Below are 16,770 nucleotides of genomic sequence, written 5' to 3' on the forward strand. Positions count from 1 at the left end.
AGAGCGTCTGGGACGTGGCGGCCTCTTGTTCTTCGAGAGAGAAGTGACGAGTGAGCCGGCACGCGGTCCTGCAGACCCCAGACGACGGAAGGTGCTTTTCCCCGGAACCGGGGCAGTGCTCGGTTATGCATCCTCTCTCCGGGCCTTCTTACACGTCCCGGGGAGGCATGGGGGTCGCCGCGGCGTCGCCGGCTTGCGTCCGCTGGACACGGCTTCGGTGCAAGGACACGCGAATGCACAGCGTGCTGGGGGGCCGGCGGGCACCAGCTCGCCCCGGCTGCGGCCCTCTCCCTGAGAGTCCCGGGACCCCGCGCCGGCGTCAGGACCAGGCCCAGCAAGGCCGCTCTGCGGCAGACGAGACCCCGGCAGAGGCCGACGTCTACACTCTGGCGCCGCGCCCTAACACGGCAGTCCGCGCTCTCTGAAGCCCCAGGAGGGATGTCTCTGCTTCTGGACACACTGCAGTGACTTCCTCAGAACTCTGCCTGGCATCCAGCGGCGCTCGGTCCGCCACAGACCCGGCATCCGTGAGGACACACAGGTCACCCAGCGCGCGCCGAGCAGTCTCCCATGAATATAACTGTTCCCGCACAGTGAGAACGTGCTGCAGACAGACAAAGCGGCCCTGGAGTCTTTAAAGGACCACGAGAACCACGGCCAGCACCGCACCCGCAAGTCACCCCGTGTGATGTGAACGGCACGAGGCGATCGGAAGACGAAGCGTGCGCCTCCGCTTCGCCGAGCCCCTTCCCCAGGGCACCCCTCCCCCCCCCCGGGCCCCGGCCGCGAACCTGCCGGTGAGCGCGACGCCCTCCCCCCACCCCCCGCATGCGAGCACCGGACGGGGACTCCATGCTGGCCTCCTGCAACTGAGCGCTCAACTTCCCCAGGTGAAAAACAAAAGTTTTGGTGATTTTTAAAAGGTCAAAGTCTATGTGCTTTCCAAGGAAGCCGCGGTGCGGAGCGTGGGAACACGCGAACAGTCATCCACCCACACGCCGAATGTCCCCTCCCTGCAACAAAGCACAGCCGTGCTGCTCGGAGGGCAGCGGGCGGCCCCCAAGCCACAGGTGAGGAGGAGCAGGTCCCAGAAAAGCAGGGCTTCCCCAGTACCGCCGGACTCGGCCCTGGACACAGCCTCAGAGGGCAGTCTGCTCGGATAACACACCAAAGCTAGCTCCAGCCTCCCGGGAGAGCTGCGAAGGTCTCCCCACGCTGCACTCTGAAGCCCACAGCTCTGGCCACGCATGTACACGGTTCCCTCCCCAGGCGAGGCCAGCAGCGCAGACGTGCCCCCGAGCCCTCCATTTCTAGTCACTTGGCCTGGCCAGGGGTGAGTCGAGGAGAGGGGCTGCAGCGGCCGTGTTCACCTCCTTTCCTTCCTGAATCCAGGTGCCGGTGCCGGGGCGAAGCAGAGCCGCTGGGCTTCCCCTCAAATCCCTGACCCCACGCCGCTTCGACAGCCCAACCCGGGCGACACCACCTTCTTGGGGAGTTAGCCCAAGGGCCAGGCCGGGTGCTGGGCGATCTTAGGAGAACTCTGGCTCCAGGCCTCCTGCGGCCTCCCGCGGCCACGGGCCCCCGCTGAGCTCACACTGTCCACACTGGCTCTAAGACTACAGGGTGACCCGGCAGACTCGGCACTGAAGGGCGGCTTCTCCTCAGATCAGGGTGCGGTGACTTATTTGGTTCAAAGAGAATCGGGGAACAGAAAAATTCCAAGTTTTCTTTCCACCAATTTTATTTTTATTTGGTAATTTTCACTCAGAGTCTTCCAATTCCTTTCTCAGTCTGAGATGTATTATGCGTGGATGTACTGTATAATCCCTTAGAAACTTTATTTGGTATAACTTCACATTTTTGGTATATAGAAATAATTTTATTTCGTATTGCAGCACAGTAGACATACAATCGATATTATTTCCTAGAATGTGCAATATATAAATTATTCACATTAAAAAATCAAGAACAGAAAGCCTCATATGCAGGAAATATTTAAAAATGTGTCCCTATGTTGACTCTGACAGTATGCACTACTAGCTTTGTAAATCTGAGGGAACGCGACAAGACGCACATTTGAGCGACGTACACAGATGGGTCTGCTCCAGAAGCTGAACTCACTCGACAGAGGCTCACTTTGGTCATTGGGTCTCCAGGCGCGGAGGCATGTGTGGGTCCGAAAGATCCTTCCAGAGCTGCGCTCCTTACCCTGGGGCTGCGAGCATTTCTGTGTCTTCTACTCTCCTTTGTAGCGCGGGGACCTCTTCTCTTTAAAAGCAAGAAGACCTTCAAGCCTGTCTTTTGTTGGAATCGTCTAGAGAAACAAAACATTGTGTTACCTACACCAACAGGAAGAAACTACGAAAGTCTAACAAGCTTTATTTAAGTAGGAGAAAAGGAACTAGAAGGCGATCGAAAATTTTGAAATCTACCCATCATTTGAACAATTCTGTGACCAAATTTACATTCTAATTCCAAACACACTTTGCCCCCAATTTCAAATGTACTTTAAAAAACCGACATACTTTATTTTTTAGACAATTTTAGGTATACAAACGACTGAACAAATTTCAGGGTTGCCCCCTTACTGACACCTTGCGTCAATGCGGTACATTTGTCACAACTGAGGAACCAGGATCCACACGTTCTTGTTAAGCAAAGCCTGAATGTTGTGTGCACCATGGGTTCTGACAAAGGCACGATGTCACGGATCCACCCTAGAGCAGCCACGGAACAGCTTCCCCGCACCAAGTTCTTCATGTTCGATCTTCTCATCCCTGCCCTGTGCCGCCTTTCCAGAGGTCAGACCGTTGGAACCCTATCGTACCTGCAATTTTTAGACGGAAACCCGTACCTTAACAGTACGCGTCTGCGGTTCTTCTGTGTCTTGTCACTGAGTAATACCTGACTGCGTGCATGTGCCTGCACCTCCACATCTCAGCCGCTTCCACATTCGGCAGTTAGGAACTGAGCGGCTAAAACGCCAAGTGCAGACTTTGGTGCAGACATAAGCTTTCAACACAGTTGCGTGAACACCTAGAGCTACAACTGCCGAATCACATGCTAACATTATGCTTAGCTTTGTAAGAAATGGGCAAATCGGATCTTTACACCGTGTGATGTGGAGCGTCTGCTTCTGGGCTCACTCGCCATCAGCGCATCAACTTTGGGCAGGCTCAGCTCTTCCACCCGCTTTTTAGTGGGTTGTTTTCTTACTGTTGAGTTTTACAAGCCCCGTGTCTGCTTCGGTGCGCGTCCTCTACCGATGTGTACTGCAAAGACCCTCCCTTCCTGGGGCTTCTCTTTTCATCCTCTGCACAATGTCACTCCAGAGGGGAAGTTGTTGATTTCAATGAAGTGAAACACCAGTTTTTTCTTTCATAGATTATACTTTTGGTGTTAATTTTAAAGAAGTCACTGCCAAACCCAAGGATGCCTCCATTTTCTATGTGATATTTAAGAAGTTTCATAGTTTTTATTTTACATTAGGTCTATGGCCCAATCGCGTGAGATTTTGTGAAGGGTGTAATGTCAGTGTCTACATTCATTTTTTGTCACTGAAGGCCCAGATGCTTCAGTACTACTCGTTTTGAAGACCATCTTTTCTCCACCGAACTGCCTTTGCTCCTTTGTCAAAAGTCATTTCATTTTCTATGAGTCTTCTATGACTTTCATATGAATTTACTTCTGGGTTCCCTATGCTGTTCCACTGATCCAACTGTCTGCTCTTTTGTCAACCCACACTGTCCTGCTTACTGGAGCTTTACCGTAAGTCTTGGAGTTGGGCAGTGCCAGTCCCCCAGCTCTGCTCTTCTGCGCTACTGGACTGCCTAGTCTAACTCTTTGGACTTTCCATATGAACTTCTGAACTGGTCTGTCGATACAGATCAAGTAACGTGGCTGAGGTTTTTACTGGGATTGTACTGACTGACTCTCTAAATAAAATTGAGAAGAAATGACTTCTTAGTAACCCCGAGGCTTCCTATCCATGAACAGGTTGACCTGTCCATTTGCTTACACCTCCATCTCTTTCACCAGTTAGTTTTCCTCCTATAGATCACGTACTTTTTTTTTTAGATTTATACTTAAGCATTTGGTATTTTATATTAATGAAGATCATGTTATGCTTTTAATTTCAAATCCCGGTTCTCTACTGCCGGCGTACAGGGAAGGGGCTGAACCTGTCTACTACCCGTATCCTGCAACCTTGCTCTACTGCTTCTTAGTGGCGTTTCTGTTGTTGATTCTTTGAGACTTTCTACATGGACAATCACATCTTCTGTGAAGTTTTATTTCTTCCTTCCCAATCTGTGTATCTTTTATTTTTTTCTTGTCTTATTACATCAGCAAAGGTTTCTAGTAGATGTTGACAAGGAGCAGTGAGGACGATGACCTTGGCCTGACCTTGGCTATGACGTATGACGCTGGCTCCAAGTTCTTCTATAGAGGTTCTTATCAGGTAAGGAATCCCCCATCATAGTTTGCTGAGTTTTTATTATGAACGGCTGTTGGATTTTGTCACATGCTTTTTCTAGATCTACTGATACGATCATCTGACCTTCCTGTTTAACCTGTTGGTGTGATGGTTCATGGTTTATAATGCTTTCTGACTCTCAAACCTGGCTTGCCTATCTACCAAAAAAATCCATTTGGTTCTTTTTATACATTGTATCCATATATTTTATACAAATCAGACAAACTGAAATTGTTTTTAAACACCTTTTTATACATTGTTGGATTTGATCTGCTAATATTTTGCTGAGAACTTTTACATCTAGATCAGATCAATGACCTGTGGTTTTCCTTTCTTATAATGTTGGGTTTTGGTATCAGGATAATACCGACCCAGAATGAGTTAGGAAGGGTTCCTTTTGCTTCTATTTTCTAGAAAACTCACTTAAAATTTATATGACTTCATCCTTAAATGTTTGGTAGAATTCACCAGAGAAACCATCTGGGCCAGGAGCTTCCTATTTTAGCAGTTTATTAATTATTATTTTATTTCTTTAACAAACATAGGGTTATTCAGATCATCTGTTTGTCCTTGTATGAGTTTTGGCATGCTGCGTCTTCAAAGGAATTGGTCCGTTTCATCGAAGTTATCAAATCCGTAGGCAGAGTTGTTCAAAGTATCCCTTTATCATTCTCTCCGAGTCCATGGGATCATTCGAGGTGGCCTTTCCTGCATTTCTGATGTTGGTGATTATCTTCCTCTTTCCATGGTCAGTCTGCCTGAACGTCTGTCAACTCCACAGGTCTTGACAGAGAGCCAGCTTTTTCTTGTTGTGGTCTTTTCTTTCTGTTTTTCTGTTTCTGATTTCATGGGTTTTTGTTCTAAAGCTTATTTTTCCTTTTCTTCTGCTGACTTTTTCTTTTCTTTTGCTCTCCTTTTTCTACGTTCCTGAAGCGGAAACTTACTACTGATCCTCGGTCCTCCTTCTCACACACGTGTGTTCAATGCCGAAATGCTGCTCTCCCTAAGCAGTGCCCTCAGTAGCTTCTCCTCTGACACACGTGCCATTGAAAAGTACGCTGTTCAACCCAGAGTAAAAAGACTGATCCTACCATTACCAGGTGGGATTTCCCAGCTATCTTTCTGTTACGATTTCTAGTTTAATTCCACTGTGGTCTGACAAAATGCTTAGGATTCCTGTTCCTTCACATTTGGTAAGGTGGGATTTACGGCCAAACATACTTGTAAATTCTTCTCTGGACTCTAAGGCTGTCCATTTGTGGGAAGAGTGTAATTTTCTTCATTCGCGGCGTGTGCTCATCATGAAAGGTTGCAATGTACACTCGCAGACCAGGTGCAGGGGAACATTCCACTGTTCCTCCTAATTCAGGACACCGCCATGCTTAAATGGGAGCTCCAGTGAGTTTCCAATTCTCACAAAAGGTAGAACAAAATTCTTTTGCTACTTTGGATGCCCTAAATGAAGTTACATCTTTTAGAAAACAAGGAAGGAAAGAAATAAAGGAGCTTTATTCCTCTATACAAAGTCCTACTAATTTGTGTACGAAACAGAAAACTGTATACACAGAATCAGGGAACTTTCAGTGGGCAGGAGGGAAGGCTCAGAACCACTGAGTCTCATACACGGATGCTCCCCCCCCCCCGTAGGTCCACACCCACACCACTGCCTCCGCCCACCCATCCACACTGGAGGGAAGGTTCATATTGACACCCATAAAATATAACAGGAGACTGAGAGACAGCGACAGCACACATGGTACTAACTTGATAGAGTTTTCTAAATTAGCTAGACAAGAGACATTAGTGTATGGAAGAGAACCAGTGATTAAGGGCTAGTATAGTCAAAGAGCACAGACACCCACTTTCAACTCATTTGTATGATTTGAGAAGAGGTGTGGGCGTAGTCTTGCTCTGAGACATACCATTCACTTGACTTACACAGAAGGTTGACAGCCTCGCTGAGTCTGGAGTTGCATTACATACCTGAGCATAACAAGCTTCTTCGATGGCTAATCCTGTTACTAAATCAACCTGAGGATGAAAACATAATACATTTCAGCAGGAATTACTTTTCAAAACATGGAGCACTCGATATAAATTCAAACTCATAACACTGCTCCGAGAGCACAGAACACTTCGATGACACACAGCAAACCGGCCATGCGAGCAGCAGAGCAGGCTGAGCTGATGGCCTGTGCTCCAGTTCTGCCTCCGCCACGTGGGGGCTGTGTGACCGTGGCTGAGCTGGTTATGCTCTCCGTGGCTCAGAGAGGCTAACTGTACTGTCTACCACGCAGGGCGATCTCGCCTTGATAAAGCACGGATACACGGCCTGCCATGCAGAATGAGCCACAGGGCATTTGCTGTTAGTGTTGTTACAATTACACGAACATTTTTAAAACCATTCTGCTTTGTACATCTTTAAAACTGTATTTATTGCTAACAAATTCAACCTCTTTCTATTGCTAAGAGACCAAGGAAGATATGGCGGCCTCTGAGTCTATAAGAAAGAGTATCTTTCTGCAAAATTCTGGTATTTAAGCAAAACCCCACCGGGGTAATTAACGCCCAATGTATACCGGTGCCTGCATCGCTCCCCTGGCCTGAGGCCTGTGCTCCTGAGAAGTCGCCTCCCGGGGTAACCCCAGGACACGCCACACATCCGCCTCGTTAGTGCGGCTCCCTGCGCAGAGCGCGTGGTGACGTAAGGCAGAGAGAGCTCGCTTCGGCTCTGAGCCTGGAAGTGCTTCTCAGGATGTTTTTTATAATGAACGGTGTTGAGAATACACCGAGTGACCTTTTCTTTTGGTGTTCTAGGAACCACCAGCCAATAAATCTCTTAGCTGAAGGCAGAGACAGGAAGCGTGCCACAAGCTGCGGGACTCCAGGGCAATTCCCGAGTTCTGTGACGGAGGCGAGTCAGGAAGAGCCTGAGCAGAATGAAATCAACAGTAGAGCTAAAAGCAAAAAAATAACCTAGCCTGCAGTAACAATAGCATTGAAACAGCTGGATTTGGGAACATAAAATATAATAAATTAAACAGAATGAAATGTCTACTACTTCCTCCGACAACAAAGTCGAGTATCAAGGCACTCACCTCCATCCCTTGATTAATTGCTAATTTTGCCACTCTCATTGCAATGGGTCCCTAAAATTCAATTAAAGAAATAAGATATTAATTACGATTTATGCAAATTATGTCGTATGAACCAGTAAAAATCAGAAATTCCCATTGCTGGCACCATGGCAAAGAAACATCCGAAGCTGTAAGACAGTTAATGGGAAATCCCTCCCGGCTGCGCAAGGTCTGAACAGCACTTGGAGCAGCTCCCACGTCGGCGACGCAGCCCGCTTGCAGGTCGGCAGGGGCTGTGCCCAGGAGGGGGCTGACCGCCCTCCAGCAGGTCTCCCTAGAAGGGAAGCAGGCAAAGAAAAGGGGGCATCGTGCTTGCCATGATAGCACACCCACGAACGGCCCGACAGGAGCCCAGGCTGGCGATGAGGCCGACACTCCTGTCCGCGTCCGTCCCACACACTGGCCCCGCCCCTGTCCTCCGTGGGCCCCTGTCCTGTGCAGACACCGGTGCTCCGCGGGCCCCTGTCCTCCGCGGGCTTTCGGCACTGAGCACAATGACGATGTACGGGTAAGGCTGTGCCCTCCAGCCAGTGCTCCCACACCATACGAAAGCTTAGAGCCCTGATGCGTCCTTGGCGAGTGTGAGGGTCATAGACGGGAGAACTGGGTGTCCTTGGGAGAAGGAGAACATGACTTCTGTCATCTTTGAAAACAAGAGTGCCCCAGGTGGAATTTAGCTGTCTGATCACATTTTAAATCCCTAAGAACAGTTCCCGGGTCAGGAGCTAGGCCGCAGCAGCATCTCTGCAAGCGTCTTCCGGACTAAAGGGCAGGCTCGAAGTGAGGGGAGCCGCGGAGGGTCTGACGAACCAGTGACAAACGCCCGACGGCATGGAGCGTCCATTTTCCCGCGCAGGGGCTCTGTCATCAACTTTAACCCAGCTAAGTTCTCTCCCTAATCCGGACACTTAATAAATATCTTTCTCAGAGGCCACAGGTCTTCGAGGTTCACACAAGTATCTTTGTTAGAGCCCCCCGGAATGCCGTCTGGGGGTGTGGGGCTCACACGAGAACCGTGTCTTTGAGAGCGTCAAGTCTTCGACTGTTTTCTGAAGCGCGCGCCTCTCAGCGACAGCCTTAGCTGTGCCCTCGTGTCCCCCAGATGACGCAGACAAGATGCCGTCCCGCTCCCGCGTGTGCATGCGCCCCCAGCCCCTCGTGAAAAGGCAGCGGGTCTGGGGCCCACTCCTGAGGATGCCTGGGTTGTACTGGGCAGTGAGGCTCACATAACTAGAAAAACAGGAAACTGGAAATGCTAGCAGATGCAATGCTTATTTAACACGCCTCTTTCAAAACACAAAACCAACAGCTCTTCTTCTGGACCAACATTTTTTTCTTGAACAGGACAAGGGAACTAACATCCACTACAGAAATCTGATGGAAATACTAATTTTACAGAGGCTTTCTAGTTTCTGGAAGAGTAATCATTCAGTGACAAAAACTAGAAATAAAGACCACGGCCCCTCGAATTTTGTTCTGTAACTCCGGCATATTGTACAGTCACGCATCTCCCGAACCATTCAGCGTCTCCCTTGCCCTGGAGAGAAAGCTTAGGGGTTAGTGTCCTCAGAGGCAGGTCCCCCAGGCGAAAGGGATGGGCCGTAGGGATCCTGGCTTGGCCGGCGGTGAAGTGCTGCTGGCTGTCGGGTGGCAGGCGGGAAGGCGCGGGCACGGAGGGCACAGGAGAAAGAGTGACGAGGCCCAGCGGTGCCCAGGGACGCAGCTCACAGCAGGGAGCTGAGCACCGCCGTCCGAAGACCAGGAGAGGCCGTGGTGCTCTGCACGGGAAGGATGCACCCCTCAAACACAGCCCTGTTTCGAGGCAGACCTGCACCGGTCCTAGAGCTGTAAGCCGGAGGAAGCCGCGAAGCCGGTCGTTAGTCAGACCCTCCTCTTCCTCACACCTGCGCCTCGACCGCTCTTCAGGCGACACCACTCCAATCGCTTGGGGAAAGATTAATACCGAAGTTTCAGTTTACCTTAAGACACTAAAAATCTTTTCTGCTTGCTCTCTCCATCAGCTCCGAGTGCAGGGCTCTGGTTACTTACACGGACAGCAAATCCCGCAAGAGCGGAGTCCCGGGAGAGGGTGCCGCGGGCTGAGTGACAAGGACCTCGGCATCCGCACGGAGCAGTGTGCTTCCCGGAACCAACCGCACAGGGAGGCCCTGCCTGTCAGCAATCGGCGGACTGGGGCCCCTGTCGGGCCACCGGAAAGTCTAACAGCACCTTCTGAGGAGGGATGCAGAGCTCCCAACAAATGTGGAGAGCGTGTGCATTTTCCTAGAGGGAGTATCCTGAGATTCCCAGGAGGCTCCGGAGCCCCAGAACAGGCTACGAGTCCTGTTTGCGCCAAATGGTGCAGTCGGAGAGGAAGCCACTCTGATTCCAGGACTGGCCAGGGAGTGGTAAAGCCTGAAACCCCACTAGGGATAAAGACAAATCGCTAATTACTTGCACAGCAAAAGTCCTCTAATCTGTGATCTCAGAAGAAAGGAGCATCTGGAAAATACACTGAAGGGAGAGATGGAAGAAACTGCTGGAACGGGCCCCAGGATGCGCCCCGCTAGCCCTACCCTACCGTCACGCTGCTCCTGGGAACATCTGCGAGGAGATGCGGCGTGTCCCAGACTCCAGAGCTTCAGTGTGGGCAGACCACGGCGCACAAAGGGGCTAAAACAGTGCCTACGTCACCATAAACACGAACACAAGGAGGGATGTCTGGGGGCTCAGTCCGCGAAGCGTCTGGTCATGATCTCAGGGTCCTGGGATTGAGCCCCGTGTCGGGCTCCCTGCTCAGCGGAGGATCCGCTTCTCACTGCCTCTCCCTCCTCTATAGTGACGGGGGAGGACACACAAAGGCTGCTGTGCAGGCAGGTCACCTCACACCCGGCTGTGGCAAGGACAGCCCACGCTGCCTAACCGGCTCTGGTCTCCCCAGCATGTGCTTCTCAGTGGGTTTCAGCTTGAGGGGGACTCAGGGTGACAGCCCATCCATGGCTGTTTCTCTCCACGTGCACAGCTCAGGTCAGAAGGGTCAGATGGTGAATGACGTCAGTTCCTAGGAAGCTCCGACCCATGTGCCGATGGGCGCGTCCGATATTACCGAGCCCGGCCACAGTGGGGGCCCCAGACCACCTCCATTCTCCCGTCTCGATGCTGAAGGCCCTGCACGTTGATCTAGCTTACTGTTCCTGGTGTTAGGGCTACCAGGTACTTCTCTGCTTGGAAAACAGGACACGCACATCCCCGGCATGTGAGATGACTGTTGTGTCCATTTGCTATAAAGGTCTTTAAACAGAAAAAAGAAAAGAAAAGAAAACAGAAAAGCAATGTAATTAGCAATACCTGAGGTAAAAACTCTCGGGCTAGGTCCAGGGCCTTGCGGTAGGCGGCGTCCCCCTCTGGGTTCTGTTCCAGCACGTGGCTGATCAGGCCCACGGCTTTGGCTTCTTGGCCATCGAGCACGCGCGCAGAGAAGATGAGCTCCTTGGCCAGGGACACCCCAATAGCACGCGGCAGGCGCTGCGTCCCCCCTGCAGGGAGAACGGGGGAGTGCAAGCCGTGACTTCAGACCGTTCAGTCCTCACATCTAAACGTTTCACTCCTCGGTTTATAAAATAAACCAGGGCCACAAGTTTCTATGTCAAGATTAGTAAGCGGAGAACCACTTCAAGGCAGAATCCAGTTAGTTTATCAAATTAAGCCCACCCAAAACAGAACGTGAGCATCTTCTGTAACCATTAAGCGATTCTGGCACGATCTAGTCCTTGCGACACGGCTGCTGTGCTCCCGAATCGCACCCACAACCGTAACCACATCAGCGTCCCCCCCCCCCCCCCACGCCACGACGACCAGTGGGGGGCAAGCAGCTCCGTCCCTCCGTCCATTCACCAGTGGGGTGACAGGTCCTCTGGCTCCGACTAAACTTGTCAGAGCCCGAGGTCTTCAACTCCCCATGTGCTCTGTGCAGAAGCGCGGACGGCAGATGAACCGCCCACTAACGTCACTTTAACAGAAAGAGACCAGGCAGTCACTGGCACAGACAGCTCTGTCCCGGTGGCCCCGGAGCTTTCAGCACGAGCAGGAGGTACCCACTTCCCTGCCACCCACTGCACTCTAGCGACAAGACCAGGATCTCGTTAGAAAGAAAGTTAGACGAGAGCTAATATGCTTCCATTAATATTCTTACCTGGAAGCCTCAGTTTCTACCAGTACGGATACGGAAGTGACTGCGACATTAGGACTCATCAACACATCCCCCCCTCAGGACAGCTGCGGGGCGCCCGAGGCCGGGGAGCTGGGGCAGGCGGGCTACCGGGAGCGCACACCCGAACAAGCTCCCGGCGCTTTCTCTGGCCCACAAAGTTCAGATTTCTTTTTTTTTTAAATATGAGTTCCCAACACTTAAAAGTGGGTGGTGATTTCTGACAAACACTAGTTTCCCCCTGGAAGCCGACCGCCCCTGCAGGGCTTGAGACGGACAAGCTCTGCTTTCGGTGAAACAACGTGAAAAGCAAAGCAACATCTTTTCTTCTTCACATCTCAATCCAAAGTGGCCACGTGAAAAATAACGATCCCCAGTTCCAGAAGGCATACTTCCTCCACATGCAGCGCACACCCCGACACCCAGCGCAGCACGTGCGCCCGTGCCGGGAGCACACAGCCTCTGCTGCCGGTATGCAGCCACGGCAGCACAAACCACGGCAGCACGAACCACGAGCGCTGATTTGGGAAACGCGCGTGATTCAGAAACACACACACACACACCCCCCTCAGCGAACTGGAAAGCACTGCTATTTTCAATACGGCCTGGGTTTGAACATCAGTGATCACTGTGTCTGTAAAACACAGCTTAAGTGTGCACACTGCCCAAGCAGGGGGAGATGGTGAATCTGCAGGTGCTTTACTCGATATGGCAGAAAATGTGGGTTTGAAAAAAAATGAAGCATTGACAAATTTACACGAAACCATACACAGTGATATTGCTCCGTGTACTGAAGACAGGTCCGAGAACTTACGGGACACGGTGCAGGGAAGAGACAAGGTATTCACGGTGCTCCCGATGGCCGCTGATTAGAGGACAGACAGAAACACAGCTCATGCAGCTGAGGAGAATTCTCCGCAGACGGAAGAACTTGTGGAGACAGCATTCGTCCTGGGCACAGATCAGGAAACGACTTTCTCGTTTCTGGGAGAAGCTGGATGTCGATTGCTCAAAATTAGCGCACGTGACCCGCAACGGTCCTTGGCAGCGTCACACGTACTCAGCCGGAACTGCGGAGTCCTGCAGGTCCGTGAAGCTTACGCCTTTCACACTATCATTTCATCCACGGTGTCCTCCCCCACGAATGAGGACTTTGCAGAAATTAAAGAAAGGAACAGTGACGAAACCAAGGCCATGGAACACATGCACTGCCTGAGCTGAACAGCACGTACATCAGCCTCTGCCTGGAGAAACGGGTGCAGAGGGGTCCGCTGGAGGACGAGACTGCAGGGCGGGCTGAGCGCCATGCTGCTGCCGAGAGCTTTCTGGGTTTGCTGGAAACAGTGCACCAGAGGATCTAGGAGAAGTCTAGCCTTGGCTCACCAGCAAACACTGAAGCCTCGGCCTGTGGGCTGACATCACAAGCCATGCAGCCCAGGGACCCCGTGTACGTGGGCCATGCGGTGCTCGTCCTTCTGTGTCTGGCTTACTGCACTAAGCATCTTGCCCCCCAGGTTCGTCCTAGTGCTCCTTCCTTCAGAAGGCTGGTAAGACTCCACCAGATGAAGACCCAGTTTCATGTACTCTGACCTGGGGATGGTCACTCGGGTTGCTTCCACCTCTCGGCTATTAGGAATAAGGCCGCCATACACGTGTGTACCTGCTTCCTGTCCTTTTGGGTAGATACCCAGAGGCGGAGTTGTTAGGTCATACAGAAAATCTTTTTTTAGAAATTTTTTTTAGAAATAGCCATACTTTTCCCTACTAGCTGCACCACTAGAGCACAAGGATTCCAGTTTCTCCACATTCTCAGGAACATGCGCTCTTAGGGGGTTTTATCTCTTTTGGAGGGGGGAGGTTTGATGGCAACCAACCTAATGGGTGTGGAGGGGGATCTCGCTGTGGTTCCTGACTCCCTAACAGCCGGCCTGCTGACCTTCTGCTCACGTGCTTACTGGCCATCTGTGTATCTTCTTCGGAGAAACATCTACTGGAGACCTCTGCCAATTTTTTAACCTGGGCTGCTCTCCGGCACCGAGTTGTAGGGATTCTGTCTACACTCGAGACAGCAATCACTTACCAGGTACAGGAGTTGCAAATATTTCCTCCCATTCTGGGGATTGCCTTTCCTCTCCGTTGACTGTCCTTTGAAGCATGAAAGCTTTTCATTTTGATGAAATCCATTTTTTTCTTGTTGCTTGTGATTTTGGTGTCATATCCAAGAAATCACTGCCAAATCCAATGTCATCAAGCTTTTCTACCATTTTCTTCTAAGTTTTTGTAGCTTCACCTCTTACATTACAGTCTTTAATCCACTTGGGGTTAATCTTTACAAATGGCCCAAGGAAAGGGTCCCACTTCATTCTTCTGCATGTGGAAATCAGTTTTCCCAACACTCGCTGCTGAAAGGGGCATTCTTAAATAGTCACACAAATATGTCATTTAATTCACTCATTCCTACTGAAATCTTATCTTCAGGAAACCTGTCCGGTGAGAAGTTATCTGGCCCCGTTTCTTCTGCTGCAGTCCGCCGGCAGGAATCAAAGACTGACGCAGAACTACGGTACCTGCCTCCAACCCTCGGCACGTTGACTTTGTCATTTCCAACTTCATGAAAAGACTGTGTCCGGTACAGTTTGCCTCGCTCAGTTAAGACGGACACCGTGAGCGATAGCTAAGAACAGAAGTTACTACCCTGTGCACACGATCGACGAGCAGCCTCGGGCCCCCCCATCCCGCCAACAGTGCCCCTAAAGAGGAACGGCTTATGTCAACACTCCTGCAGCTGGAAAGCGCTTCTGTGGACAACTGTTCTCTAGCGTAAGATTAAACGGAACACGAGCACCCGTCAGGGAGTCCAGGCCGCGAGCCGCATGGCGCCCGCGACCAGAGACAAAAGATGCATGGCCGACACCTGCCGCCAGGGAAAAGGCACCAGATTTTCTGTCCCACGTGCACAGAGAAGTACTAGAGACGATGTATTTCGATTCACCTTTCATTAACTTCTGAACATTAGATTCCAGCTTAGGTATTAGCGTTAGGTCAAAACAGACACGCCGTGTCGCATCTGTCAGCCGCTTTTCCTACCCCAGGCTCAGCCACGAGATCACACAACCAGCTAACTTCCCGCAGGATTTGAGTTTAGGACCGTAAAATGCCACCTCCAGACAGAGTCTCGGGGACCAAACCCAGCACGGGACCCCACTGAGTCTGTCCCTGGCACAAGGAGAACCGCTCCACCCCGGCAGCGGCCCGGACACAGTCAAGGTCACGGAGCGCCTCGAGCCTCTGCGCAGAAGGTCGGGCACTGTCCGTCCTCCGCGCAGCTGTGCCTCGTGCTGAAGCCCCACTGTGCAGCTCGGAGAGTGGCGCTCATTCAGTCAGCTGGCAGAGACAGGATTCAGACGTGTTCTGCTGACTGTTACCTACCACGGGGTAAGAAAGCACACAGGGCAGATTATGAAATGCACTGATGCTTGTTTTAGAAATAAAAGGTGTGTATCTGCTACGGGCCGTATGTGATCACATACATAGGCAGACACACATATCAAACGTGCCCGGAAAGTTGTCTCTGTGAGTCAGAGAGTACCTGCTTTTCCTTCGTTTTTCATTCGTACAGCCTGGCTGTATTTCCAAAATGTTGTGCAGCGTATAGGAGCAGGACGGCAGGAGTGTGATCTCCAAGATGACAACACACGCGTGCACGCATTCAACGAGGACGTAGGGCCGCTTCCAGCCCTGGGTGCACACATCCAGCCATGAATGAACAAAGCCCCGACCTCGTGGACCCCACACTCTCACCGGGAAGCCCACAGCAAGCAAACAAATCCCTACTGTCAGAGAGCAGACGGGAAAGTGCCGGGGTGCGCCACGCATGGAGCTTAGACGGGATGGCCAGGGAGGGGCTCTCGGGAGGGGACACTGGATCCAAGACCAGGAGAAAGTGGGGCGTGAACCAGTGCGCTGGTCTTGGGGAGACCATGTCTGACTCACAGAGTGCAGGGAGACGGGGCAGGCTCGAGCCCAGAGTAGGGACATGCGAGTGGCAGCAAACATGGCCCAGGAGGAGCAGGGCCAGATCTGGTGGGCCCCGGAAGGCCCCAGGGAGTACTCTGAGGGTGACAGGAAGACACTGAGCATCTGAGAGCATTGTCTGAAAAGAGGGGCATGGGAACACCCTTCCATAGTGAGGATCTGGGTCTGAGGACAAGCTACGGTCAAGATGAGTGAAGATGAGGAGCGCAGTATGTTCCCACTACTCGTTGTAGGTTCCGACAGGCTTGGAAGAACCTTCCAAAACGAGTTCCCAAATGCTTTCAGTATCTGCCTTGTTTTGGCTGCCCCCATTCAAATCCTGGTTTTGCTTTTGGAGACCCCTAAGGTACGCAGCCTGGGACAGTGAAAATCCCCCACGGAGGCCAAGGGGGCCGGATCCTCCTCTCTGCCCTAGCACAGCCGGGCAGGCATTCAAGTGAGCTCTGCTCTGCAGGATGGGATTTCTTGGTGCGGGGCGTCCTGAATGGGTGGCCTTGGAGGGCTTATGGGCGATGCGGGGGTTGTAATGTGCAGACCCGATGACCCCGGGCTTCTACGGAGCCCTGCTGCTCCGCCACCACCGTGGCTGTCTGATGCCAGGTCTTCCGGCTTGTGTGCTAAGCCTTGTTCTCTACAGACTCGGGCCACCTGACAGTAAATGTCTTTTTCTTTTAGGATGGCCGGAGTCCATTTCTATCGTATGTTTCATGAAGGACATGGTCATTTAACCAGCAGTTTTGTTTTCCTCTTTCTCAAAACAGATGAAGCCAAATGGGAGTTTATCTGTTGTATTTCTTTGCAAATAAGATCCATTTGTTCAATCTCAAATTTATTGGTTTAGTGACCTACTATGTGCCAGATGCGTCCCAGGTGCTGGACACACAGCGGTGAGCCAGGCCGACCCCTGATCTGAGAAA

At 51.5% G+C, this 16,770-nt stretch overlaps 1 protein-coding gene across 4 annotated transcripts in view; it reads right to left on the reverse strand.

The window, feature by feature from the left end:
• Positions 1-1,723: 1,723 nt before the first annotated feature.
• AUH (AU RNA binding methylglutaconyl-CoA hydratase) overlaps positions 1,724-16,770 on the reverse strand; it is a 134,052-nt gene continuing 119,005 nt past the window's right edge. For all 4 annotated transcript variants that reach the window (XM_059143257.1, XM_059143255.1, XM_059143256.1 and 1 more), the window contains 4 exons: positions 10,960-11,147; positions 7,573-7,623; positions 6,458-6,505; positions 1,724-2,314 (listed from right to left, as the gene is read on the reverse strand). In XM_059143257.1, coding sequence (XP_058999240.1) covers positions 2,237-2,314; positions 6,458-6,505; positions 7,573-7,623; positions 10,960-11,147 — 365 coding nt within the window. In that variant the 3' untranslated portion in view covers positions 1,724-2,236. The remainder of the gene's footprint in view (positions 2,315-6,457; positions 6,506-7,572; positions 7,624-10,959; positions 11,148-16,770) is intronic.

The sequence above is a fragment of the Mustela lutreola genome, chromosome 12 (assembly GCF_030435805.1).
Source record: "Mustela lutreola isolate mMusLut2 chromosome 12, mMusLut2.pri, whole genome shotgun sequence".
NCBI classification, from domain to species: domain Eukaryota; kingdom Metazoa; phylum Chordata; class Mammalia; order Carnivora; family Mustelidae; genus Mustela; species Mustela lutreola.